Below are 27,891 nucleotides of genomic sequence, written 5' to 3'. Positions count from 1 at the left end.
GCGGGGCCATGGCGCTGAGGACAGGTGAGTGTGCGTGTGTGTATGTCTATGTATGTGTGTGTATGTACATACATGCGGAGTGGAGTGCGGGAGGGGGCGGAGCCAAGTGGGGAAGTGTTGGGCTCCCTACACACGTAGCGAGGGTAAATATCGGCAAAGCACTTTGCTTGGTTACCCGATATTTACCTTGGTTACAGGTGCAGGGAGCCAGAGAGCGCATGCGCAGTGAAATCCAACCGATTGCGCTGCTCAAAAAAAGTTACATGCTGCGTTCCTCCCGCCCAGCGCAGCGTCAAAATAACGAGGCTGCGTTGTCCAGCGGATGCAACGCTGACACTTGCGTTACAGTGCGTCGTCCATACAAGTCTATGCAGAATAGCGCAGGGTGTTAACAGACTGCGCTATTCTCCATAGTGACGGACTGCGCTGAACGTAAGTGTGAAAGTAGCCTGACCCTGAAAGACCAACTCTCAACGCTCTCTTATCACCATAGTGACCAGACTATAGAGGACGTTCATCACACATCCTCCAATACAGTCTGACAAACCTGACCGCCACCTGCTGGTCTCCAGTGGTATTACAGAATGACACCAGGTAATACATCAAAGCAGGAATTATTCCACCGGCTCCTGTGAAGAAAGAACCGCTTGTAATGGCCCCGACACTGTAACCCCCCTGACCCCACACATAACCTTCCCCTCATCCAGCACCATGACACCCAGCACAGCAGAGTCCTGCATACACTGAGGAGCTGATCATGTGACCCCTGACTCCTCCCCTCCATGTGACATCATCACAGGTCCTGGAAGCACAGAGCAGCCATATATCTAGTGTGCGGCTCTGCAGGAGGAGGTGTGTGGAGATTCCCCATTACTGGGGCAGGGGGCATTAACCCCTTCAGCTCTGAGACTTTCTTGGTGTTTTTCTCTCGCTGATTTCTATGAATTGTGAGGTTTTTGTTCCTTTTCCTCTGATAGATACAAACGCCCCAACTATGAGAGGCCGGAAGTGAGGAAACCCGTCTGCCCTCAGTCCTCGGCCCCTTTCTGCCCTCAGTCCTCGGCCCCTTTCTGCCCTCAGTCCTCGGCCCCTTTCTGCCCTCAGTCCTCGGCCCCTTTCTGCCCTCAGTCCTCGGCCCCTTTCTGCCCTCAGTCCTCGGCTCCTTTCTGCCCTCAGTCCTCGGCTCCTTTCTGCCCTCGGTCCCTTTCTGCCCTCAGTCCTCGGCCCCTTTCTGCCCTCAGTCCTCGGCCCCTTTCTGCCCTCAGTCCTCGGCCCCTTTCTGCCCTCAGTCCTTGCCCCTTTCTGCCCTCGGTCCTCGGCCCCTTTCTGCCCTCGGTCCTCGGCCCCTTTCTGCCCTCGGTCCTCGGCCCCTTTCTGCCCTCGGCCCCTTTCTGCCCTCGGTCCTCGGCCCCTTTCTGCCCTCGGTCCTAAGCCCCTTTCTGCCCTCGGTCCCCGGCCCCTTTCTGCCCTCGGTCCCCGGCCCCTTTCTGCCCTCAGTCCTTGCCCCTTTCTGCCCTCAGTCCTCGGGCCCTTTCTGCCCTCAGTCCTCGGGCCCTTTCTGCCCTCGGTCCTCGGCCCCTTTCTGCCCTCGGTCCCCGGCCCCTTTCTGCCCTCGGTCCCCGGCCCCTTTCTGCCCTCGGTCCTCTGCCCTTTTTGAAGTTCCCATTGTTTTAACCATAGACCATCTTTTTTAAAATGAAGAAGTAAATCCTGTATTTATCCCTCATTGGGCTGATGCTGGAACTTCTCTCTTTTTGCACAGGGATTTCTGGGCCTCTTTGGACTTAAGGCTCCTACCGTGCACCGCGCCTGATTGATTGGATGTACACACATATTGGACAGGTGAGCTGCTGAAAACATCTCTATACTATTGTCATTGTGCCTTCATGCAGTATAATGTTCCCACAGTACCGCCACCCACACACAGTATAATGTTCCCACAGTACCGCCACCCACACACAGTATAATGTTCCCACAGTACCGCCACCCACACACAGTATAATGTTCCCACAGCACTACCATCCCCCACACACAGTATAATGTTCCTACAGTACCGCCATCCCCCCCCACACACAGTATAATGTTCCCACAGTACCACCATCCCCCCACACACAGTATAATGTTCCAACAGTACCACCATCCACCCACACATAGTATAATGTTCCCACAGTACGGCCGTCCCGCACACAGTATAATGTTCCCACAGTACCACCATCCACCCACACACAGTATAATGTTCCCACAGTACCACCATCCACCCACACACAGTATAATGTTCCCACAGTACCGCCATCCACCCACACACAGTATAATGTTCCCACAGTACCGCCATCCACCCACACAGTATAATGTTCCCACAGTACCGCCATCCACCCACACACAGTATAATGTTCCCACAGTACCGCCATCCACCCACACACAGTATAATGTTCCCACAGTACTGCCACCCCTACCCCCACACAGTATAATGTTCCCACAGTACCGCCATCCACCCACACATAGTATAATGTTCCCACAGTACCGCCATCCACCCACACATAGTATAATGTTCCCACAGTACCGCCATCCACCCACACACAGTATAATGTTCCCAAAGTACTGCCACCCCTACCCCCACACAGTATAATGTTCCCACAGTACCGCCATCCCCCGCACACAATTTTAACATAGTACCACCATCCCCCCACACACAGTATAATGTTCCCACAGTACCACCATCCCCCCACACACACAGTATAATGTTCCCACAGTACCACCATCCCCCCACACACACAGTATAATGTTCCCACAGTACCACCATCCCCCCACACACACAGTATAATGTTCCCACGGCACCACCATCCCCCACACACACAGTATAATGTTCCCACGGTACTACCATCCCCCCCCCCGCACACAGTATAATGTTCCTACGGTACCACCATCCCCCCGCACACAGTATAATGTTCCCACGGTACCACCATCCCCCTTAGACCTGTGACACACATCTGTGCCGCCAGTATGTGTTTGCCATTTTTTGCACATACCGGCGGCAAGGAGACACGTTCAGCAATGCTACCCTATTGTAGCAGGCACACACACGTAAAACCACACGGAACGTGTGTCCGTTTGTACGTGTGTGCGTTTTTCTACACGCTGACATGTCAGTGTTTTCTCCAGCAGCACGGGTGTCACACGGCCCGCACCCGTACCACACGGGTGTAGTGTGGATGCGGTCCCGTGTGACACGCGCCGGAGAAAACACACGTGTCAGAGAAAAAAAAAAACCTTAACTCACCTTCTCCAGCCCTCCTGTCTCTACCGCTGCTGTCACTTTCTGCCGACCACCGAAGATCAGCACCAAGGACAGCAGAAAGGACTATGTGAGTATGTAAATAACCTGTTCTCCGTATGTTATCACGGATAGCATGCGGAGAACACATGTGGCCCGCACGTACCAGAGACCCGTACTTACCTGCACGCAACACGCAGGGGAAATACGTGTCTCTCGGCACGTGCGTGATTTTCACGTGAGTGTGTCGGAGGCCTTACACAGTATAATCTTCCCACAGTACTGCTATTCCCCCCCCCCTCCCCAGACGCAGTATACTGTTCCCACAGTACCACCATCCAACCACACACAGTATAATGTTCCCACAGCACATGGGATGGCTATTATAGCAGCAATCATAGCCTGACTTCAATGTGTCAGGCAGTTTCTTTTGCCGAAATATTGAAATCGCTGTGATTGGCTGTACGGAATTGAACAGCTAATCACAGCGATTAAATTTGCAGGGGGATTGCGCCTCGCCCTTGTGACGACAAGTCCCGGTGCCATGCTGCCAGATTCTGCTGGCACCAAGATGTGAAGGCTGTGTCTGAAAACTCGGTGCCCGCATGATCACCATGACATACCTATACATCATTGGTCCGAAACCCTAATCTGATCATGATCTATAGATATGTCAAATGTTGTTGAAGTGTTCCGACAACCTGAAAGAAGAGACGTATAGCTCGGTAGTTTTACCTCATGTTTGCCAAAGTACAAGAAGAGACTCTTAAAAGTTATCTGTGCATTTGTAAAAGTGCATCTCCCAGGACAGACAACTCGGTGTACTATCAAAATGGCGAGTGGTGTCTGAGAAGTGTGAGTTAGAAATGGGGTGTACTTAACTCTTAATCATCCTTTTGCGGTAGTTGAATAGAAGTGAGTGCAGTAAGCTGAGTCTACCTACAGTAACATACAAGGTCTGTGCATATCAAGTCGGTGATGGTTGTAAAATCTGAGAAAAAAACATCACCATGTTCTATCTTCTCAAATGTTTCCCCTTACTGGAAATAATAATTATTACAGCGGATTCTTTATGATGTTACATCGTCATCTTCTCCCCATTCAGGTCCCTACAATATCGGATCCTCTCAGTGCAGATCTCCTGATTGCCCCGTGAAGGATGGATATGGACAGGGACAAGATGGCGGAGAGGATATTACACCTCACCCTAGAGATCCTCTTCCGGCTTACTGGAGAGGTGAGAGATTCTGATGACGTCACATTACATCATTGTTATCTATGGGAATAACAGATGGACAGAACTGGAGAGGTGAGGACTCTGGAAATGTCTGGAGTGAGATTTCTTACTGTGTCTCTCCATAACCAGGATTACACAGTAGTGAAGAAGACCTCTAGTGAGCGCTGTCAGGCCCCTGTGTCTGAGGGATGGGGAAGACCCCTGAGCCCAATCACGGGGCCTCCACCTCACCCCCCGATACATGAGGACATCAATGACCAGAAGATCCTAGAACTCACCTACAATATGATTGAGCTGCTGACTGGAGAGGTGACACTGCTGGGAATGCTGGGACATTATACAGTAACGCTATGAAGGGATCGGGGGTGACGGTATCATTGTATGTGTCAGGTTCCTATAAGGTGTCAGGACGTCACCGTCTATTTCTCCATGGAGGAGTGGGAGTATTTAGAAGGACACAAAGATCTGTACAAGGACGTTATGATGGAGGTTCCCCGGCCCCTCACATCACCAGGTAATAGACAGGACTAAATACACACGGCCTATAATTATCTGTATGTAAGGAATGAATTCAGCCCCTGTATGTGTCTCCTCCAGATCTATCCAGTAAGAGGACAGCACCAGAGAGATGTCCCCGTCCTCTTCTCCCACAGGACTGTAAACAAGAAGAGCCCGATGTTCCTCAGGATCATCAGGTAGATGGAGAGAAGGTGCCATGAAATCTCCCTATGATGTGTAGACGGCTGTGAAGGTCTTGTGCTCAATCTTGTTTTATCCACCAGTATTTTGTGTTTATATGGCAGGAATAGAGCTGATCATAGATGTGACTTCTCCAATTGTCTGTGTGTGTACATGTGTATAAGTTTGTGTACACACCTAGATGTATATAGTGATTGGTCAGTCGATCCATTGAATGCGACAATTCCAGCACTTTACCCGGCTTTTCCCGAATTGCCCTGGTGCGGTGGCAATCGGAGTAATAAGGGGTTAATCACAGCTCATAGCTGCCACTAAGCCCTAGATTGGTAATAGCAGGTGCCTATGAGACACCTTCCATCACCAATCTGTAAGTGAAAAGAAATAAACAATTAAAAAATTAGTGGGGTTCAGAGGATGGGAAGATAAAGGGATCCATTTAGTGTCACAAGTACTACAAAATAATATTCTTAAGAGTTTTGAGCAATTGAGAACAGTTTCACCTCCCGCATGTCTTCTTTTATCAGTATTTACAGCTGAGGCACGCACTGGAAAGACAGGGGAGGACAAACCCGGTGACAGTGACACATAATCAAACATTACATATGCTACTTACATCTGAGTCCTTTAAAGCAGAGGTCCCCAACTCCAGTCCTCAAGGCCCACCAACAGTGCAGGTTTTTGGGATTTCCTTAGTATTGCACAGGTGTTAATGTAATTACCTGCCCAGGTGCTGGTTCCAACAGCAGTGCAATGCTAAGGAAATCCTGAAAACATGCACTGTTGGTGGGCCTTGAGGACTGGAGTTGGGGAACCCTGCTCTAAAGGCCTTATTTCTGAACTACACAAAAGATTACTACCTGCCCATCTGGAGACATACCCACTGTCTGTTAAAAGTAAATGGGAACGGGACGTTGGTCCCCTGATGGAAGACCAGTGGTCCGACATTCTAGAACAGGTCCCTAAGTTGGCAGTCTCTGAGTGCCAAAGGCTGTCTCAAATATATCTCATCCACAGGGTATATAAAACGCCCAGCCTATTATTCAGGATGGGACTTAGACCAAATGCACAATGTGTTAGGTGTGGACAGGATGATGCCCATTTGATGCATGTTATGTGGGAATGTGGACACATTGGTAACTTCTGGAAACAAACCCTGGGACTCATAGACCAAATATATCATATCACAATACAGCCGTCACCTCGTTTATGTTTGTTGAGTCTGTGGGAGAGAGGAGTAGACCCGGACTCTCCAACAGCCCTGGGAATAGCCGTATCCTGTACCAAGCAAGGAAGATACTGGCATACCATTGGTTAGATCCTCTACCACCATTACCAGAGCTTAAAAATAAATTAAATAAAGTAATTAGATTGGAAAGGGGAGTTTATTTAAAGAGAAAAACACTGAGAAAGTTTTACAAAATCTGGCAGCCATGGATGGAGTCGCCGGGCCTCCCCTCTGGGGCACTAGTGCAGGGTGCAATGCTGGACCAGTTACTGTTGTGCTTGCAGAGAATGGAACGTTTGGGGAGTAAAAGTTAAAACTAGTGTTTTACGTGGCGAAGTGGAAGGGGCCGGAAGGGTGTGATTGATGACTAAACGGGGAGAGAGAGGCAAGCGGGTATGGAAATATGATGCGGAGCGACACGGCTGATGGAGGAGACTTTTCTATTAGACTGAGGTATTATTGCATAATTTAAACTTTTGTTTATCTGTGGAGCCATGTTGTTTGTAGGCTCAATTTATATAACTGATCTAAGAATCCTTTTTTCTTTTTATATACAGAGGAAGAACCTGATTTATAGACAACATATTTTTTTTCAATGTACGCTTTTACTAGTTATATAAGATGCAATATATTTTCTCTGTATTGATTCTTAGTTGTTTAATAAAAAAGATCTGATTTAAAAAAGAAATAAACACAAACCCCGAAAAAATCCTTTATTTTAAATAAAAATACAAAAAGCCCCCTCTTTCACCACTTTATTAACCTTATAATCACTCCCCTGGAGGTCGAATGTAATCCACACTAGGTCCCACAACAATTCAGCTTTGCTACATCTGAAGATCGTAGTGGGCGCCATAGAACAGGACTGTCCGCTTTGATCTCTAAAGAATGAATGAGCCGCACGATCAGCGGTCACTTCACGCAGGTGATTCCCGATCACAGCTGGCGCCTGAGTGATATCACTGCTGAACACGCGGCTCACTCATTAGCTGTATAGACCCACAGACCAGGTCTGTGATTGGTTGCATTCGGATGCTGGGGGCGTGTCTGACTGTAATCAATCACAGATGAAAGCAGTGAGTATGTAATGAGTGGGGAAGTGGAGGAGCCGTGGTAGTGTACAGCAGCGTCGGTGATTCGGTAAATATAGCGCGCCTACTCCTATCCCCACCACCATTTGAGTGCTGGCCAGATACCCTGGATCAATTTTTATTAACCCGGTTAGACCCACTGATTCAGGGTATCTGCGAGTCCACCTGTTAGGGTGAAAAACCGTAGCACAAGCGCTGAAAAGAATTGACATGTTTTATTCTTGTCATAACGCAGCAAAACCGGAGGTGGTTCAGAAAACCGTCATGAAAAAATCCTGACGTGTGTGTGTGTGTGTGTGTGTGTGTGTATGAGATTTCAGAAATCTCAGACTTTGCTGGGACTGTAAAAAGCAGCGTTTTATTAGCATGGATTTACGTAAAATCAAGGCCAATCCGTAGCTAAAAAACCCAGTGTGAACATAGCCTTATTTAACCTTTTGGATGACTGACAGCACTGGACTAACCCAGCTTCCAAAGAGTGTGGTGGTGTTCATAGCATCCAATCATACCATCAGCAGTAAAGGAAATAAATGTGATTGGTTGATATCGGCAGTAAAGACTTATTTATTTTTTTGTCACAGTTCGTAACAATATGGTGATGTCTATATCAACCGGAGCACAGGTTTCATTTTACCTCAGCAGTGTAAGAACTGAAAGCTGTGCTGTGATTGGCTGCTATGGGGAGCAGAGGCAGTTTTTCTTTTAGACAGGGTTCATAAGAGCGTGGTGCTGTTCTTTCCACGATTCCTTTCAGTATTTTGTGGTTGTGGTGGATTGAGCTTCTGTTTCTAATAACGTGATCAAAATGGCTATAAGGGGGTGTCGTAATTCACCCGACAACTTTTGCTACGTTTGCGGTTGTTTTGTAGTGAAGAGACGACAAAGGAACATTGAGGATTTTGCTAAGAAAGTGTATTATGCCCCCTTTGTGTACAACTAGATGATCAGGACAAGTCTCGGGCTCCACATGTAGCGTGTTCAGTTTGTGTAGAAGAACTGAGACCATGGTCTAAAGGGCAGAAAGCTTTCGTTTTGGCGTGCTATGATCCGGAGGGAACTGTGAAATCCTAGTGATGACTGCTACTTTTGTGTATTATGGAGGGATTCAAACTTAAAAATAAGAAGGAAATTATCACAACCTCCCATCAGTGATTCATCCTGAGCCTCACTGTCCCTTCAGCTCTGGAGAAACTAAGGATATACCCGATTCAGAACATGAAGAGCCGGATTCTGATGAAGACCTTCACGCTAGTTCCAACGAGCCACAGCTTTTTAACAGCTCAAATTAAATGATTTAGTCAGGGACCTGGACCTTCCTAAATATTCTGTAGAGCTTTTAAGCTCTAGACAGAAGGAAAGGAATCTGCTAGCTCCTGGTACATGGTTTTCATGGTACAGAAGAAAAGAAAATTAATTCCTTCCATGATTTTCTCAAGATGATGCTAGTTTATTGCAGTGATGTTCGTTGGCTGATTTAACTTGATAAACACAGCACACCTTTTGGGATATACACTGTGTTCCAAATTATTATGCAAAAAATATTTTTTCATATTTTCCTAAATTAACTTTATGAACTGCAGTCATTGTTGTTTTCCAGTCATCTACTATCCGAGTATAATTGAAATGTTTTTGATCAAACTGCCTATGAAAACAATATATTTTTAAAAATAATAAACACTTAAAATGCATGTTCCAAATTATTACGCACAGCAGAGTTTTCAACCTTTTTTATTTTTATTTTATAAACAAAATGGTCAATTGTGAAATTATAAGCATGATCACCTTATTACAAAGTGAAAAAAACAGTTTTCAACTCAAAACTTAATTCTAGGTGATGTTATATTTGCACATAGGACCCCTTGTTTGAAAGAAGCTTCTGAACTTTCTCTTGCATTGAGTTTATCAGTTTTTGGATGGTTTGTGCTTCAATTGTTTTGCATGTGGACAGAATACCCTCCCAGAGCTATTGCTTAGATGTGAACTGCCTCCCGCCATCATAGACACTCCTTTTGATGAGAATCTTTGGATTATCAATGGAGTTGAGGTCAGGGGAAGATGGTGGCCACACCATAAGTTTGTCCTCTTTTATGTCCATAGTAGCCAGAGATGCAGATGTGTTATTTGCAGCATGAGACGGTGCATTATCATGCATGAAAATGATCTTGTTGCGGAATGCACGGTTCTTCCTCTTGAACCATGGCAGGAAGTGCTGTTTTAGAAACTCCACATAGATTATGGAGTTCATCTTTACCCCTTCAGGGTTACTAAAGGGGCCGACAATCTCTCTCCCCATGATTCCAGCCCAAAACATTACTCCTCCTTGTTGGTGCCTTAGCAGTGTTTTCATGGGGTGTCCATCAACCAGCCGTCCTCCACTCCATCCATCTGGACCATCGAGTGTTGCATGGCACTCATCGGTGAATAAAACAGTTTGGAAGGCAGTCTTCATGTATCGTTTGGCCCACTGGAGCCGTTTCTGCTTGTGTGCAGTGGATAGAGGTGGTCGACAGGATGGCTTCCGCACCGCTGCAAACCTCTGAAGGACCCTGCATCTTGTTGTTCGGGGGACGTTGGAGGCACCAGCAGCTTTAATAACATATCTGCTGTTATGACAAGGCATTTTAGCAGCTGCTCTTTTAACCTGACGCAATTGCCTGTTGGAAAGAGTCCTCAATTTTTCCTTATCAGCACGCACACGTGTGCTGTGAACCAGCTACATACTTCTTGATTGTGCGATGATCACGATGAAGTGTCTTGGCAATGTTGATTGTAGTCATGCCTTGACCTAAATACTCCACAATTTGTTGCTTCTCAGCAGCCGACACATCCTTTTTTCTTTCCCATTTTGGCAAAAAATGTAGGCTGCTTAATAATGTGGAACAGCCTTCGTAAGTAGTCTTGCCTTTATTTGGACACACCTAACGCCAAACTAATGTGCACAGGTATCTGCAATTGCTTTCAGTGATATGAAGACCCCTTACACACATCACCATCAATAAGTTAGGGCGATAAACTAAATATAATATAGATAACGAGAACAATAGTATAAGGCCTAAATGATCTTTTATTAAGAATTCATTTAAAAACAAACCGTATATAAACATTGTATGGGTACCACCAGATATAGGGGGAGGACAGAGAATAAGTTTATAAATAAGTACAATATTGCGGGCTTAAATAAATTCTTATTATTAAATAACATAATTAAAAGTGCAAAGTGCATAGAAATCACTTTCAAATGTGAAGGCACTATCACATAAACACTGCAGTTTTATAAAGAAAAATGTAATTCTTAAATGATGCTAGAAAGAAGCCCATGCAGCTAAAAAAAGAGCTCCGGATAGCACGTGTCAATGCGCAGTGGTTACACCTTTACATATTCACTACGATCAGACACCCACATGGGGGAGTTGAATGTGCATAAGGAGATTCTCCAAACTACTAAGAGTATAAGAGAGCACAGCACATTGTTATTATAATTAGAAATTTAGCCATCAATATAAATTCATTTTATAGTACTTACAAGGTACAAGATTCAGCCTCCGTCCACCCCCACCACTTCAACGTACGTTTCGTTGAAACTTCCTCAGGGAGCGCATGTTGGAGGTTTAGGGGGATGGTATTTAACAAACCGATGGCCAATAAACCGCTGAGCAAGAATCAGCTGATGTGCTGGTCAGTGCGGTGAGTCATATAGCGGCGCATGCGTCTTTCACATAGATCACACACATGGAAGTCCTGCACAGCGGACAACGGGGAGAAAACGTCAGTCGCCGTCATGGAGATGACACCTAAGCCTTGGCCCCAATTGCCGTCAGCAGCACAACCTGTGATCATGCTTCAGAGCATGCACACAGACTGAAAATGGAACTCAGGGACTATCTGGCGGTATAAACTATGTAATAAATGAATATAGCATCCACTAGATATTTAGAATTGCAATAGGCATTATAAATTATTAGTATCCAGACCCACAATCATATTTCTAATAAAATGTATATCATATATATACCACATAAATGTACATCGTATATAAAAAATAAATTTAACAATATAATTTAAATAACATACAGTAAGTCAATTATACATACAACCCAATTAAGCAAATTATTCCATAATTACATAGCTACAACATTTTATAATAAGTGTAAATATATAATCAATTTAATATAGTGATATCGCAGAATTATTAAAGTGTACATATAAATAAAATATAGTGATATATGAATATAAAATCACATGATCAAAACATATTATATTATACATGTAAGCTGACCATAAATAAAGTGGTTTATAAATATGAATGTGATTAAAGTGAAAAAATTATTATGCTAGATTTCCATGTATACATCCACACACACATGCATGTATGATATGCATGAATATACACATGAAAAAACATTTACACTATTTTATGCTTATTATATGATTACACATATATAATTCATTTTACACTAATTTGTTACACATCACTATAGAATTTGTGTGTTTTTTCATGTGTATATTCATGCATATCATACATGCATGTGTGGGTGGATGTATACATGGAAATCTAGCATAATAATTTTTTCACTTTAACCACATTATTCATATTTATAACCACTTTATTTATGGTCAGTAATTTTGTATGGTCACCTTTACGTGTATAATATTATATGTTTTGATCATGTGATTTTATATTTATATCACTATATTTTATTTATATTTCCACTTTAATAATTCTGCGATAACAATATATTAAATGAATTATATATTTACACTTTTATTTTAAAATTTTGTAGCTATGTAATTATGGAATAATTTGCTTAATTGGGTTGTATGTATAATTGATTTACTGTATTTAAATTATATTGTTAAATTTATTGTTTATATACGATGTACATTTATGTGGTATATATGATATACATCTTATTAGAAATATGATTGTGGGTCTGGATATTACCCTCACCTACTGTATCCTCACCTGTCCCTTGTAGACTGTGAGCCCTCGTGGGCAGGGACCTCTCTCATCCTGTACCTGTTTGTGTCTTGTACTGTTTATGATTATTGTACTTGTCCCTATTATGTATACCCCTTTCACATGTAAAGCGCCATGGAATTGATGGCGCTAGAATAATAAATAATACTAATTTATAATGCCTATTGCAATTTTAAATATCTAGTGGATGCTATATTCATTTATTACATAGGCACTATCTGGCGGTATAAACGGAGTTCCATTTTGAGTCTGTGCGCATACTCTGAAGCATGATCACAGGTTGTGCTGCTGACGGCAATTGGGGCCAAGGCGCAGGCGTCGTCTCCATGACGGCGACCGACGCTTTCTCCCCGCTGTCCGCTGTGCAGTACTTCCATGTGTGTGATCTATGTGAAAGACGCATGCACCGCTATATGACTCGCCGCACTGACCGGCACTTCAACTGATTCTTGCTCAGCTGTTTATTGGCCATCGGTTTGTTAAATATCATCCCTCTACCCCCTCCAACATGCGCTCCCTGAGGAAGTTTCAACGAAACGTACGTTGGAGTGATGGGAGTGGACAGAGGCTTAATCTTGTACCTTGTAAGTACTATAAAATGAATTTATATTGATGGCTACATTTCTAATTATTATAACAATGTGCTGTGCTCTCTTATACTCTTAGTAGTTTGGAGAATCTCCTTATGCACATTCAACTCCCCCATGTGGGTGTCTGATCATAGTGAATATGTAAAGGTGTAACCACTGCGCATTGACACGTGCTATCCGGAGCTCTTTTTTTAGCTGCATGGGCTTCTTTCTAATCATTTAAGAATTACATTTTTCTGTATAAATCTGCAGTGTTTATGTGATAGTGCCTTCACATTTGAAAGTGATTTCTATGCACTTTGCACTTTTAATTATATTAATAAAAGAAACCTTTTGTATGTGAAAGTGCATTCTCAACTCTGAGCTCCCCCTCCTGGATGGCTAGTGATACTGCATGTGGGTTATACCATGCGTATTAATGAAATTGTAATGCACTGTGCACTTTGGATGAGCCGCATATTAGTTCATTAATAAATTATTTTTTTTTTAAATCCGGTTCATTTTTATTTAACAGCAAAATTATACAACGCATAAAATAATTCCCTCCATAGAAATATCACAGAAAGGGAAAAAACCTTTAGTCAATAAGAAAAACCACACAAATAACATAATAAACAATGCACCCGCAGTCCACGTCTCATTTCAATATGGGTCTCAAAGTGCATATTATTTCCCAATATATTCTCCATAGTATAGCTTACCCAGTCCAACCAGTGGTAGGCCAACAGTTTCCTAGCCTGGTACAAGAGACGTGTAATACCGACCATTACCGGCGAACTCAAGTCCACCCCCCCCCCCCTTCCAGTAGACCCAGGATACATATAATAGGTCTTGGCTGTAGACGGATATTGAAAACTTGTCTAACCAATTCTAGTACTGCCCTCCAGTAATCTTCAATGTTCCCACAGGACCACATCATATGCATCAGATTAGCACCCTCCTGTCCGCACCTAGGACACAGATCATCCATCCTTAGGGTACCTTCACACTTAGCGATGCAGCAGCGATCCGACCAGCGATCTGACCTGGTCAGGATCGCTGCTGCATCGCTACATGGTCGCTGGTGAGCTGTCAAACAGGCAGATCTCACCAGCGACCAGTGACCAGCCCCCAGCCAGCAGCGACGTGCAAGCGACGTTGCGCTTGCACGGAGCCGCCGTCTGGAAGCTGCGGAGACTGGTAACTAAGGTAAACATCGGGTATGGTTACCCGATGTTTACATTAGTTACCAGTGTGAGCAGGGAGCCGCGCACACTAAGCGCTGGCTCCTTGCTCTCCTAGCTACAGTACACATCGGGTTAATTAACCCGATGTGTAATGCAGCTACATGTGCAGAGAGCAGGGAGCCGCGCACACTGAGCGCTGGCTCCTTGCTCTCCTAGCTGCTGTACACATCGGGTTAATTAACCCGATGTGTACAGCAGCTACATGTGCAGAGAGCCGGAGCCGGCAGCACAGGCAGCGTGAGAGCTGCTGGTAACTAAGGTAAATATCGGGTAACCACCTTGGTTACCCGATGTTTATCTTGGATACAGCTTACCATAGGCTGTCAGACGCCGGCTCCTGCTCCCTGCTCGCTTCATTTGTCGCTCTCTTGCTGTCACACACAGCGATCTGTGTGTCACAGCAGGAGAGCGGCTTTGAAGAAAACGAACCAGGGCTGTGTGTAACGAGCAGCGATCTCGCAGCAGGGGCCAGATCGCTGCTCAGTGTCACACACAGCGAGATCGCTAATGAGGTCACTGCTGCGTCACAAAAAGCGTGACTCAGCAGCGATCTCGGCAGCGAGCTCGCTGTGTGTGAAGCACCCCTAACTCCCATCTTATGCAATAGACTAGGTGTCCTATATACTCTATGTAACAGGAATAGCTGCGACAGTCGTTGGCCTTCAGATACAGCAAGGCTTGGAGTCTGAGACAGGACCTCACCCCACTGTTCCTCTGTCATAGGGCCTAGGTCCCTCTCCCACTTTTCTCTAGCCTGCAAAGGGAATTTGTCGAGGTGTCTAGATAACATCACTGTATACAACCTAGAAATAATACCATAGGAGCGATCAGATGTCAACAATTCAGTAAGAGTGTGATTCCGCTCTATCCTAATGTCCATACGACGTGTCTGTGTCTCATAGGCATGACGGAGCTGCAGGTATTGGTAAAAGGAACTGTGCGGTATCCCAAACTCAGCTTGAAGCTGGTCAAATCTTTTAAGTATATTATTCTGAAGAATCTGAGACACCTGATGCACCCCCCTGCTCACCCACATTCTCCAACCCGGGAGTCTCTGCAGCTTCGCCAGTCCACGATTATGCCATAAGGGCCAGTACTCAGTCATTCCTGATATTCCCAGCAACTGCTTCCCTCTATCCCACACCTTGTACATCAATGATAATGTTGGATATAATGTTCCTCCTCTGGGTGAGTAACCTGCGTCCAAAAAAGCCACTGGGTATCCCCATTCTGCAAGGCCCCTCACCAATTTGCCCCCAGCGTCATATGCCTCATCCTTTCCCCACCCCCTGAAGTGCTGCATCTGTGCCGCAACATAATAAACCCACGGGTTGGGGACTGCCAGACCCCCATCCTCCTTCCCTCTCTGCAGGGTCTCAAGGCGGATTCTAGCCTGCTGCTTTTGCCACAAGAGTTCCCGAAACAAAGTGTTGATTTTACGGAAAAATTTCCAATGAATCCATATTGGGGCGTTGTGGAGAAGATACAGAAGTTTGGGCATCAGTACCATTTTTAGTAGATTAGCACGGCCAATAAGGGACAGTGGGAGTCGACACCAGGCATCTATCTTGTTCCTAAACTGAGCCAACACTGGTTCCAGATTTTGAGAGTAATAATCACGCGGTCGGGCACTAACCACAATCCCCAGGTATTTAAATTTATCCACCGTCGGAATTGGCAGCCCCAGAGTACTAAAATTAGATGGGAGTGGATCTATAGGGAGCAGGGCCGATTTCTTCCAGTTTATTAGGAGTCCCGAGCGCCTACCAAATTCTTTAATAATATTCATTGCTGGGCCCACCGATGTCCCCACCTCCCTGAGATACAGCAACAAATCGTCCGCATAGAGGGAAACCTTATGCTCCAGACCGCCTATCTCAAACCCCTTTACGTCAGTGGATGCACGAAGCATAGCCGCCAATGGTTCAATTGCCGCTGCAAATAGTAATGGAGAGAGAGGACAGCCCTGTCTCGTGCCCCTGGCCAAATTAAAAGACGAGGAGGTACAACGATTAACTCGAATCCTGGCCCTCGGAGAGGCATATAACAATTTGACCCAGCCAATAAATCTGGAGCCAAGTCCCAATTTCTCCAAAAATACCCATAGGAAATTCCATTCAATACTGTCAAAGGCTTTGGCTGCATCTAATGACAGGACTGCTCTCTCCTTGTTTCTCCCTTCAGAACTTAGCTGTATCCCCAGGAATAAACGTCGCAAATTAATGGAAGTAGATTTATTGGGGATGAATCCAGTCTGATCCTCGTGGATCACTGACGTGATCACCCGGGACAATCTGTTAGCTAGAATTTTAGCGATTAATTTAATATCTAATGTAAGCAGCGAGATGGGACGATAGGAGTCAGGCGCGGTCGGATCTTTCCCGGGTTTTAAAATCAGAACAATAATAGCCTCCCTCATGGATGCAGGGAGGGATCCCTTCTCCTCAGCATCTCTGAACACATCCAAGAGTCTTGGCAGCAGCAGATGGGTATATAATTTGTAGAATTCACCCGGGAGTCCGTCCGCACCTGGGGCCTTTTCATTTTGGATTTGACCGAGCGCCTCCTCCAGCTCCTCCAGGTCTATATCTCTATTCAGGGAATCTCTCTCACTATCTGACAGACTGGGGAGAGTGATCTCCTCCACAAAGTCCCGCAGTTCCTCATCCCCATAATGCGATTTAGAGGAGTATAATTGGGTGTAATACTGTTGCATGACCTCCACAATCCTCCCGCTGTCCCTCACCTCCTCTCCAGTGTCAAGTTTCAATTTGGTGATATAGGTCAATCCCTCCTGCGCCCTAGCAATTGTAGCCAAGAGATGTCCCACACTCTCCCCCTCCGTAAAGTACCGCTGCTTAAGGAAAAAGCGTTTGTTAGTGGCCAAGGAAGTCATTAATAAATTATGCACTTTGCACCTTGATGATTAGAATTTTGTTATTTAATATTTATATGAATTTATTTAAGCCCGCAATATTGTACTTATTTATAAACTTATCATTCTCTGTCCTCCCCCTATATCTGGTGGTACCCATACAATGTTTATATACGGTTTCTTTTTAAATTAATTGTTAATAAAAGATAATTTAGGCCTTATACTATTGTTCTTGTTGTTTATGATTTAACATTGAGTAAAATGTTAGCAAGGGGAGTCTTTACTGATTCATCCCAAAAAAATCTGAAAGTTGTGCTACTGCACAAGGGCATTCTGTGCACTTGAAGGAAAGCGATGAGAATTTAGTCTTTATACTCAAGAAGCATAATTATAAGGATCAACGATGATCAATATGTGGTGATCTGAAAGCTTGCTTTGTTCCTTGGGCAGCAAGGAGGATACACAATGTACTCCTGCTTTTTGTGCGAATGGGACAGTCAGGATAGGACTCATAGCTGGAGCCAAAAAGTGGGCCAATAAGAACATGTTTGCAATCTGAACTCAACAACATAGTTGCGAAAAGTTTAGTTGATCCCAAGAAAGTTCCTTTGCTTGCCACTCCATGTTAAGCTTTAACTGATGCAGCAGTTTGTGAAAGCTCTACCGAAAGAAGGAGAGACTTACCATATTTTTCGGACTATAAGACGCACCGGACTATAAGACGCACCCTTGTTTTAGAGGAGGAAAAAATAGAAAAAAAGTAAAAAAATGTGGTCATGACACAGTTATTTTACTGCTGACAGTGTTATGGAGGTAATAATATCCCACAATTCTGTACTCATATCCCCCATTTTGGGTATCTTCCAGGTATATATGGCCCCCATCGTGGAATATGTATGTTCCCCATCATTATATGTGTGATCATCCAATCTGGTGTGTGTGTGTATGTGTGTATAATAATATATATATATATATATATAATATTATAATATTACAGTGCTGGCCAAAAGTATTGGCACCCCTGCAATTCTGTCAGAGAATACTCAGTTTCTTCCTGAAAATGATTGCAATCACAAATTCTTTGGTATTCTTATCTTCATTTAATTTGTCTTCAATGAAAAAAAAGAAAAATTTGTCATAAAGCCAAATTGGATATAATTCCACACCAAACATAAAAAAGGGGGTGGACAAAAGTATTGACACTGTTTTGAAAAATCATGTGATGCTTCTCTAATTTGTGTAATTAACAGCACCTGTAACTTACCTGTGGCACCTAACAGGTGTTGGCAATAACTAAATCACACTTGCAGCCAGTTGACATGGATTAAAGTTGACTCAACCTCTGTCCTGTGTCCTTGTGTGTACCACATTGAGCATGGAGAAAAGAAAGAAGACCAAAGAACTGTCTGAGGACTTGAGAATCCAAATTGTGAGGAAGCATGAGCAATCTCAAGGCTACAAGTCCATCTCCAAAGACCTGAAAGTTCCTGTGTCTACGGTGCGCAGTGTCATCAAGAAGTTTAAAGCCCATGGCACTGTGGCTAACCTCCCTAGATGTGGAAGGAAAAGAAAAATTGACGAGAGATTTCAACGCAAGATTGTGCGGATGGTGGATAAAGAACCTCGACTAACATCCAAACAAGTTCAAGCTGCCCTGCAGTCCGAGGGTACAACAGTCTCAACCCGTACTATCCGTCGGCGTCTGAATGAAAAGAGTACGTTTGGTACGATACCCTGGAAGACCCCACTTCTTACCCCGAGACATAACAAAGCCAGGCTGGAGTTTGCCAAAACTTACCTGAGAATGCCTAAAACGTTTTGGAAGAATGTTCTCTGGTCAGATGAGACAAAAGTAGAGCTTTTTGGGAAAAGCCATTAACCTAGAGTTTACAGGAAAAAAAGAGGCATTCAAAGAAAAGAACACGGTTCCTACAAACATGGTGGAGGTTCCCTGATGTTTTGGGGTTGCTTTGCTGCCCCTGGCACTGGACTGCTTGACCATGTGCATGGCATTATGAAGTCTGAAGACTACCAACAAATTTTGCAGCATAATGTAGGGCCCAGTGTGAGAAAGCTGGGCGTCCCTCAGAGGTCATGGGTCTTCCAGCAGGACAATGACCCAAAACACACTTCAAAAAGCACTAGAAAATGGTTTGATAGAAAGCACTGGAGACTACTAAAGTGGCCAGCAATGAGTCCAGACCTGAACCCCATAGAACACCTGTGGAGACATCTCAAAATGGCAGATTGCAGAAGGCGCCCTTCAAATCTCAGGGACCTGGAGCAGTTTGCCAAAGAAGAATGGTCTAAAATTCCAGCAGAGCATTGTAAGAAACTCACTGATGGTTACCGGAAGCGGTTGTTCGCAGTTATTTTGGTTAAAGGTTGTGCAACCAAGCATTAGGCTAAGGTTGCCAATACTTTTGTCTGGCCCATTTTTGGAGTTTTGTGTGAAATGATCAATTATTTGATTTTTGTTCTCTTTTTGTGTTTTTTCATTGCAAGCAAAATAAATGAAGATAATCATACCAAAGAATTGTGATTTACTCAGTTTCTTCCTGAAAATGATTGCATTCTCTGACAGAATTGCAGGGGTGCCAATATTTTTGTCCAGCACTGTATGATCCAACCCTATCCAGGTGTACAGTAATGCCTTTTATATACTATATTATTTATTTCCTTACTTTTACAGATGTGATGCTCACCATGCTTCAGTTTGGTCCTGGCGCTAGAAACAAAGTCTCCCATATCTCGAGGACCTGCAGGGTTGTAATGAAGAGGCAGGGCACTTTGCTGTTCTGTGCTGTTCTGGCCCACCCCTCTTCATTACATCACTGCAGGTCCTGCTGTTATGGGAGACTTTAATTCTAGTGCAGAGGCAGGAGCAAAGTGAAAGCAATGTGAGCACTCGGCACAGAGACTGCGGGCTGTGCTGTGCTGGTATGCCATGCTCTGGCCCGAACACTGCAGTGATCTGCACTTCCTCCGGGCCAGTCATGACTGCAGCGGCACCCTACTCCCACCTCTTTCACAGCGGACACGCAGTCTCCCCAGCCTCTGCAGGAAGCTGGCAGCTGGAGCACCCATGTGTGTCCGCTGTTTACATTAAACAAGTATTGATTTGTTGCTCCTCACACCCGCTTCTGGTCACTGACTGCAGAGAGAGGTGAGCGGGGAGCAGCTAATGAATATTCGTTTACTTTAAGCAGCGGGCACACGTGGTTTCTCCAGCTGCCGGGTTCATGCAGCAGCGACCCTCCCCGCCTCCTGTGATCCCACTGCATAGCACTGACTCCCCACAGCTCCCTACCCAGCAGGTACCCCAGTTTCACACTCGAACTATAAGACGCACCCCACACTTTCCTCCCCAAATTTGGAGGAAAAAAAGTGCGTCTTATAGTCCGAAAAATACGGTAAGTACCTGTGTACCAAATTTGAGGACTGGCTGAGGCAGAACTGAAGGAAGGCATTTTTGTTGGTCCAGATATTCAGAAACTCATAAAGGACGTTGTGTTCAAAAGAAAAATGAAAGTGGTTGAGTAAAGAGACTGGGATTCTATTTAAAGACGTTGTGAAGAAATTTCTAGGTAACAACAAAGATCCAAAATTTAAGTTAATCGTGGAGAACATGGTTACATGGGTTGGAAAAAAAGACCTAGGTCCATCTAGTTCAACCTTCCTCCACCAGTTCTACATTTGGTCACTAAGTCATTTATAACCCACAATGTTGTGTGTACTGAGGAAATCATCCAGCCGTTTTCTAAAAGCTGTTATAGTATCTGCCATTACTACCTCTTGTGGTAGGGCATTCCACAGTCTGACTGCTCTAACTGTAAAGAACCCTTTCCTATTTAGCGGTCGAAATCGCTTTTCTTCCACTCGCAGTGAATGCCCTTTGGTCCTTAGCATTGTCTTTGGAAGAAATAAGTCATGTGCCAGTCCTTTTTATATTGACCACACATGTATTTATACATATAAATGAGCTCTCCTCTGAGACGTCTTTTTTTCTAAGCTAAACATATCTAACTTTTTCAACCTGTCATCATATGGGAGGTCTTCCATTCCTTGTAGTAGTCTAGTTGCCTGCCTTTGAACTAACTCTAACTTCTGAATGTCCTTTTTAAAATGTGGAGCCCAAAAGTGGATCCCATATTCCAGATGTGGCCTTACAAGTGATTTATAGAGGGGTAACAATATGTTGGGATCCCGGGATCTAATCTCTCTTTTTATACACCCTAGAATCTTGTTTGCTTTTGCAGCTGCTGCTTGACATTGAGTGCTGCTGCTCAGCTTATTTGTAATGAGAATACCCAAGTCCTTCTCCTGTTCTGTAGTCCCGAGTTTACTTCCATTTAATGTATACGCAGTTATAGGATTACTACGTCCTAGGTGCATTACTTTACATTTATCAACATTAAATCTCATTTGCCAAGTATCTGCCCATTCCGACATCTTTTTGTAATATTGTACTATAAAGATCAGTTTTTAATATCCTACATAGTTTGGTGTCATCAGCAAAGACTGACACTTTACTATCAATCCCATCCACAAGGTCATTAATAAATTGATTAAAAAGAATCGGTCCTAGCACAGATCCCTGCGGCCCCCCTCTGCAGACTATAGCCCATTTAGAGAATGTACCATTTATGACTACTCTTTGTTTCCTATCTTTTAGCCAATTCCTTACCCAGTTGCATATACTTTCCCCTAGTCCTTGCTTCTGAACCTTTAGTATAAGGCTATTATGTGGTACAGTATCAAATGCCTTTGCAAAGTCCAAATAAATCACATCAGCTGCATTACCAATATCCAGATTTTCACTTACCCCCTCATAGAACCCCAACAGATTGGTTAGACACGACTTATCTTTCATGAATCCATGCTGTCTGTCAGTTGTTATATTATATTATTTTCTGCAATATATTTTTGCCTTTCATCCCTTAAAATGCCGTCAAAAACTTTGCATACTACTGATGTCAGGCTTACTGGACGGTAGTTGCCTGGATCCACCCTCTTACCTTTCTTAAATATCGGTACCACATCAGCAATCCTCCAATCCTGAGGCACCAACCCGGTTACAAGCGAGTCTAAATAGATGAGATACAGCGGTCTGTTGATTACGGAGCTCAATTCCCTCAATATTCGTGGATGAATGCCATCTGGCCCTGGGGATTTTTCAATGCTTAATTTACTCAGACGTAGCCGTACTTCATCTTGTGTTAAATTAATTATATCGGGTGGTGAACTTTGATTTTTCACTTGTTGAATGATCCCTGGTACAGTCAGTTCCTTGGTGAATACAGATGAGAAATGCCTATTTAATATCTCAGTCTTTTATGTTTGTCCTCTATAATTAACTTGTTATTATATTTTAAGGGGCCGATACCATCCTTTGTTTTCCTTTTTGCATTAATGTATTTATAAAAGTTTTTGGGATTTATATTAATGTCCTTGGCGATTTTTGTTTCAGTGTCAAATTTTGCTTGCTTGATTTTCTTTCTTGCATTTCCTATTGATATCTTTAAGGCCGCTTTACACGCAACGACATCGCATTCGTGACGCACATCCGGGATCGTTAGCGACGTTGTTGCGTGTGAAACGTACGAACGACCGCTAACGAGCAAAAATACTCACCTTATCGTTGCTCCTTGACACGCTCCTCCATTCCCAAATATCGTTGCTGCTGAGGGTACGATGTTGTTCGTGGTTCCTGCGGCAGCACACATAGCTATGTGTGACACCGCAGGACCGAGGAACCTCACCTTACCTGCGGCCGCCGGCAATGAGGAAGGAAGGAGGTGGGCGGGATGTTCGTCCCGCTCATCTCCGCCCCTCCGCTTTGATTGGGCGCCCGCTTAGTGACGTCGCTGTGACGCCGATCGAACCGCCCCCTTAGAAAGGAGGCGGATCGCCAGCAACGTCGCTAGGCAGGTAACTACGTGTGACTGGTTCGAGCGATGCTGTGCGCCACGGGCAGCGATTTGCCCGTGACGCACAACCGACGGGGGCAGGTATGCACGCTAGAGATCTCGCTAGCGAGATCGCAGCGTGTAAACTGGCCTTTATACTTCTGAAATGCTATTTCTGTATTCTCAACCTTTTACACGCCATTTGTTTTTGTTTTATTATACTTTGTACAGTCTTATTTATCCATAGTGGTTTCTTTTTATTCCTGGACATTTTATTACCAGAGGGTATAAGTTTTTTACAGGGCTCTAGGAGTATATCCTTTAAACTTACCCCATTTATGTTCGGTATCCCCAGTTACCATGACTTTGTCCCAATCTACACATTTAAGCGGTTCCCTTAATTTGCTGAAATCAGCTTTCCTAAAATTCCAGGTTTTAGCATTTCCCCTTTGAAATGTTCTATTGAATATTACGTTGAAGCTTATCATATTATGATCGCTGGTGCCCAAGTGCTCCTGGACCTGTAGATCTGAAATTGTATCTGGCCTATTTGACAGGACCAGATCTAGCAAATTATCTCCCCTTGTCGGTTCATCTACCATCTGAGAGAGGAAATTGTCTTGAATAGTAGATAAGAACTTACAGCTTTTAGCACAATCATGAGATTCTATGTCCCACTGTATGTCTGGATAGTTGAAATCCCCCATAATAAGAAGCCGATTATTAATATTAGCTGCCTTTTCAATTTGTTCCAGCATTTCACCCTCTATTTGTTCAGGTATGTTAGGAGGCTTATAGCAAACTCCAATTAGCATTTTTCCATTACTCCTCTCCCCATATACATTTACTCATACTCACTCTACATTGCTGCAGTTCCCCCCTATGTCATCATTCAACACAGGTTTTAGGTTAGATTTGATAAATATACACACCCCACCACCTAAATATACACACCCAAACACCTTTCTTGTCTTTCCTGTCCTTCCTATATGTACTATAACCCTGTATGTTTGTCACCCAGTCATGGCTTTCATCCAGCCAGGTTTCTGTAATGCCCACCACATCATAATCCATAGTTGACATAAGAGTCTCAAATTCATTCATTTTGTTTGCAAGACTTCTTGCTGAAACATTTTAAAGTCTTGGGTTGTCTGATGAAGTTAAATTTTTTACATTCCCATTTGGACAATTGGTGCTGTTAGTGAAGAGTAAGGAGAAAGATTTCATCAGGATTTCAAGGAGATGTACCAATATTTTGGACTTTAGTCTTTCAGGCTTCGTATTCCACCATCTACTACAGCTTTGAAAGTGAGATACCTTCATTTTATAGACAATCATCTTGGCTATCTCGCACACAAATTTGATTTGCAACTATTTAGCTACATTGTTACTGTTTTACTCCTAAAAATCTAAATTTAAATTTTTAATATTTTGAAATCTACCCTTTTGGCTTTCACCACATATGTCTCAACCAAAATATGATCCCATGTCTCTTCTACACTTTCCATTGTTGCTGCGTACTGGTCAGCTCACATGGGTATGTATAAAGCATTTTCTTCAACTCTACCCACGAGTTGAGGTCTGGGGACTGTCGGGGCCCAATCCAGCACCTCACCTTCATTGTCATTAAACCATATATTTGCCAATCTCGACGTTTGCTTCAGTTCTTTGTCCTGCTAGAACACTGTCGTCCTTTTCATACCATAGTAGTTGAATGTACAAAATGACTCATCTTGTAGGATACGCACATATAGCTCCTGGTAAGATCTGAGGTTGTGGGTTATATTAACCACCCAGACAAGTTAACGTTGCAATTATTTTTGTTTCTTCTATCTACGGTCTCACAGTAATTTTGCTTAAATGGCCAAAGAGGGATTCTCCAAGTCCACGAGATATAAAACCAGGGCCAGTAGTTTCACTGTCCCCATACCAGTTGATACCCTCTGTCTCAACTTTTGGTCGGTGCCCAGCTTTTGTATCTCTTACCACAATAGTCTGCAGTCACAACCTATGCCCCTCCAGATGACGGATACCACAACCACGCATATCCATGTCCAGCCAGAAACTATTCCCCCATCCCCTCGTCAGTGTCTTATATACCCAAAGCTGCCCCCTGGGATCAAACCTGGCCCGCCGGGAAACTCCCTTCCAAAGATAACTGTGCATTGGTGGAAGTATTTTCCTGAGGCCGAACCCCTCACCTGGGACTGCATATGAGACCCCTGTGGTGATGGCTCCTCTGAGTTTACAGTCCCCATCCACATAATAGGACTAGTGTCTGGGAGAACAATGGCCTAATTGAGGCCCTTGTGACACCAATGACAGTAATGGGATGATTGCTTTACTCTTATTACCAATCTCATGCCTGGCCTTCTGTGTACCCTAAACTGACAAGCAAGAAAATGTCTATTAAAACATAACAATGAGATTGAAGTAACCAGCTCTCCATGCTGGAAAAAGTCTGCATCCTTTGTTGTGGACTGTGCTGTATGTCCATTGGTACAAACGTTTTTAGTCCACAGCCAGCACCTCACAGCTCAGCATTGAGACCACATCCATCCTGGTCAAGTATCCAACGCCTTTGGGTGTAAAACAACTCCATATTGTCAGGCTTCCACCACCGAACTTGACAGTTCCTTTTAATTTCTCCAACAGTTCGCCCCTTTTTCCCAATGTTTCTTTCAGACCCATTTGCACCTATCACAGCCTAATCTAGTGACTTTCATCTCATCGCTCCAAATCACCTATTTCCAATCTTCAACTGTTCACTTCTCTGACTTTTTTGCAAACTGGAGCCAATGCTTCTTAAGACGATATTGAAGTAAAGGCTTCTTTACTTTTTTTCCGAGCCACCATTCCAGACTTGTGTAACATGAATCACAAGTTTGTCGCCCCAGAACTGATAGACCTTGTGATGAGCCGACTTGTTGACTATGATATTTTACCTGAACATCCATCTCTTGATTTTGAATGCATGACTGGATTTTATTTTCTATTCGTCCCACTGTCCTGACGCTCACATAATGCAGTTTGGCAATTTTCTTGGTCGAGAGATCGCTATCGATGAGCTGGATGATGCTGTTTCTCTTGTCTTGGGAAATCTTCATGGCTGCTCCTCGATTTGAACCAGTGATCTTTCACTTGGGAATCAACCTAATAACACACTGAGCTATTAGGGAATGTGAGAACAGGTTGTAATTTGTAGTATACAGTAAGAAAAGATTTTTCCAAACACCAGGAGCAAAACAGTAACAATGCAGTAACATGACAAGAATCTGCATAACTAATCATATGCTAAATAGTTACTAGTCAAATTTATTTGAGATAAGCAAGATGATTGTCTATAAAATGAAGGTGGTCATGCTCTCAAAGCTGTAGTGGATGGGGAGATATAGAGCCTGAAAGTCACAAGTTAAAAACATTGTTACTCTTTTGCTCATCAGTGTGTATAATATTGTTTTACATTTTTAGCTACAATAAAGATTTTTCTTCATCTCTCTTGTATAAAATTTCCCTTGCGCTTTATGCAAAATCCATACAAGATGGTTAAAAATATTGTGGTCTTTTTTTGTTTTTTCAAATTGGGGCATAAGAAAATATAAAAATCAGTCATTGGGTTTGTAATAAATGTCATAAAGCCGAATTTTGCAAACCTGTACTTTAACATATTTGAGGAAAATTAAAAGACAATTATGTCATTATTTTTGCACTTGACATGTACATTTACTGTTACCAAATATGCCCAAGTTTATTTTCACAATAGCGGCACATTTTCTGGAAAAAAAATAGATTTTATGTCATTGTTTTCAAAAAACAAAAACTGTTGTTTTGGGTTTTTTTTGCTACTGGGGCAAAAATCGACGCCATGCTATCACATAGCGAGATACCAGTGCTGTGCTTAACTGTCTAGATGTGACAGTCGCTATTGATCGTAGCGTATGTGGAGTTAGAAATTCAGAGTTTGATTCCCTTCAATCATTGTCGTGTAATCATTTATCAAGGTTTGCAGATTGTCTCAGCATCAGCTTTCATCAGCTCATCTTCTCCCCATTCAGGTCCCTACAATATCGGATCCTCTTAGTGGAGATCTTGTATATAAGAGAATTCTCCTGATTGCCCCATCAAGGATGGATATGGACAGGGACAAGATGGCGGCGAGGATATTACACCTCACCCTAGAGATCCTCTTCCGGCTTACTGGAGAGGTGAGAGATTCTGATGACATCACATTACATCATTCTTATCTATGGGAATAACAGATGGACAGAACTGGATCGGTGAGGACTCTGGAAATGTCTGGAGTGAGATTTCTTACTGTGTCTCTCCATAACCAGGATTACACAGTAGTGAAGAAGACCTCTAGTGAGCGCTGTCAGGCCCCTGTGTCTGAGGGATGGGGAAGACCCCTGAGCCCAATCACGGTGCCTCCACCTCACCCCCCGATACATGAGGACATCAATGACCAGAAGATCCTAGAACTCACCTACAAGATGATGGAGCTGCTGACTGGAGAGGTGACACTGCTGGGAATGCTGGGACATTATACAGTAACGCTATGAAGGGATCGGGGGTGACGGTATCATTGTATGTGTCAGGTTCCTATAAGGTGTCAGGACGTCACCGTCTATTTCTCCATGGAGGAGTGGGAGTATTTAGAAGGACACAAAGATCTGTACAAGGACGTCATGATGGAGGTTCCCCAGCCCCTCACATCACCAGGTAATAGACAGGACTAAATACACACGGCCTATAATTATCTGTATGTAAGGAATGAATTCAGTCCCTGTATG

At 43.7% G+C, this 27,891-nt stretch overlaps 1 protein-coding gene across 1 annotated transcript; it reads left to right on the top strand.

Moving 5' to 3' along the window:
- Positions 1–1,768: 1,768 nt before the first annotated feature.
- On the top strand, positions 1,769–27,814 carry LOC142312338 (uncharacterized). The gene is made up of 6 exons (XM_075351270.1): positions 1,769–1,842; positions 4,377–4,817; positions 4,899–5,022; positions 5,106–5,203; positions 27,157–27,306; positions 27,436–27,814. Exons 2-6 carry the CDS (start codon positions 4,563–4,565, stop codon positions 27,658–27,660), a joined length of 852 nt encoding a protein of 283 aa, XP_075207385.1. The 5' UTR covers positions 1,769–1,842; positions 4,377–4,562; the 3' UTR covers positions 27,661–27,814.
- Positions 27,815–27,891: the final 77 nt, after the last annotated feature.

Source organism: Anomaloglossus baeobatrachus, chromosome 5 (genome assembly GCF_048569485.1).
Source record: "Anomaloglossus baeobatrachus isolate aAnoBae1 chromosome 5, aAnoBae1.hap1, whole genome shotgun sequence".
Lineage (NCBI taxonomy): Eukaryota > Metazoa > Chordata > Amphibia > Anura > Aromobatidae > Anomaloglossus > Anomaloglossus baeobatrachus.
The sequence above is the reverse complement of the archived record's forward strand: the minus strand, read 5'-3'. Positions and strand labels throughout refer to the sequence as shown.